Source organism: Eimeria tenella, genomic scaffold, assembly GCF_000499545.2.
Source record: "Eimeria tenella Houghton genomic scaffold, Eth_scaff1883, whole genome shotgun sequence".
Lineage (NCBI taxonomy): Eukaryota > Apicomplexa > Conoidasida > Eucoccidiorida > Eimeriidae > Eimeria > Eimeria tenella.
Genome location: NW_013541723.1, coordinates 8,134 through 9,223, shown reverse-complemented (window position 1 = coordinate 9,223; position 1,090 = coordinate 8,134). Strand labels below are relative to the sequence as shown.

The window sequence follows — 1,090 nt, the reverse complement described above, 5'->3', positions numbered from 1 at the left end:
TGCATGCATGCATGCACCCATGCATGCACCCATGCATGCATGCATGCATGCATGCATGCATGCATGGGTGCATGCATGCATGCATGCATGCATGCATGCGGGGCCCCAGAGCAAAGCCCCAGAGCCCAAGGCATGCATGCATGCACGTATGCATGCATGCATGCGAAATAAAGGGCCCAAAAAAAACACCAAAAGCGCGCATGCATGCATGCACGTGGGGCCCCACAATGCAGGCATGCATGTGGGACCCCGCGGCCCCAAATGCATGCATGCATGCATGCATGCATGCATGCATGCATGCATGCATGCACGTATGCAAGGAAACAAGCCCCAAAGGTGGGCCAAAGGCCGCGCACAAATGCATGCGCAGAAAGCCCCGAAAAAGCCCCAAACACTGTCATTAACTGTCAAATTAATTAATATAATTAAGTAATTAATTAGTTATACATATATGTATTTATATCTTTATTATTTTATTTATTTATTTATTTATTTATTTATTTACTTATTTATTTGTTTACCTGCTGAGGGGCCTGCAGCGCCGCCGCGGCCTCTTCTTGCCTTCCTAGGGCCCCCAGAAAACGGGCCCTAGAGTTTGGGTCTTTAACTTTATAAGTGAGTTGAACTGCAACACAAGGGTTTAGGGTTTAGGGTTTAGGGTTTGGGGAGCGGCAGCGGCCAAGGCCTAGGGTTTGGCTGTAGGCTGGAGCTGCAAGGTGGGAGGGCTGGCTGCGTAGGCCGGGCCTAGGGGCTCACAAGGGTTTAGGGTTTAGGGTTTAGGGTTTAGGGTTTACGGGCTAGTTCTTTGTTTCCTTTTCTCAAACAAGCCTCCACAAAAGGCTCGTAGCCAATTGGAGATGTTCGAAAACGCGCGAAGGCCTGGAGCTCGTCAAAGTTGAGTCTTAACGCAAACCCTAAACCCTAAACCCTAAACCCTAAACCCTACACCCTAAACCCCACACCCTTGTAACGGCAAACCGAAAGAACTACAGTGCAGCACGTCATGCCAGTGAAACGAATACTCTGAAGGGCAAAATCAAAACCTCTAACCCCAAACCCTTAACCCTAAACCCTAAACCCTAAACCCTCA

The 1,090-nt window shown here is 48.9% G+C and overlaps 1 protein-coding gene across 1 annotated transcript in view; it reads right to left on the bottom strand.

Moving 5' to 3' along the window:
- ETH_00042940 (uncharacterized protein) overlaps positions 1-1,090 on the bottom strand; it is a gene marked incomplete at both ends in the record, with an annotated part of 5,469 nt that overhangs the window by 138 nt on the left and 4,241 nt on the right. The window contains 2 exons of the mRNA XM_013374007.1: positions 522-625; positions 795-901. Of these exons, the coding sequence (XP_013229461.1) occupies positions 522-625; positions 795-901 (211 nt within the window). The remainder of the gene's footprint in view (positions 1-521; positions 626-794; positions 902-1,090) is intronic.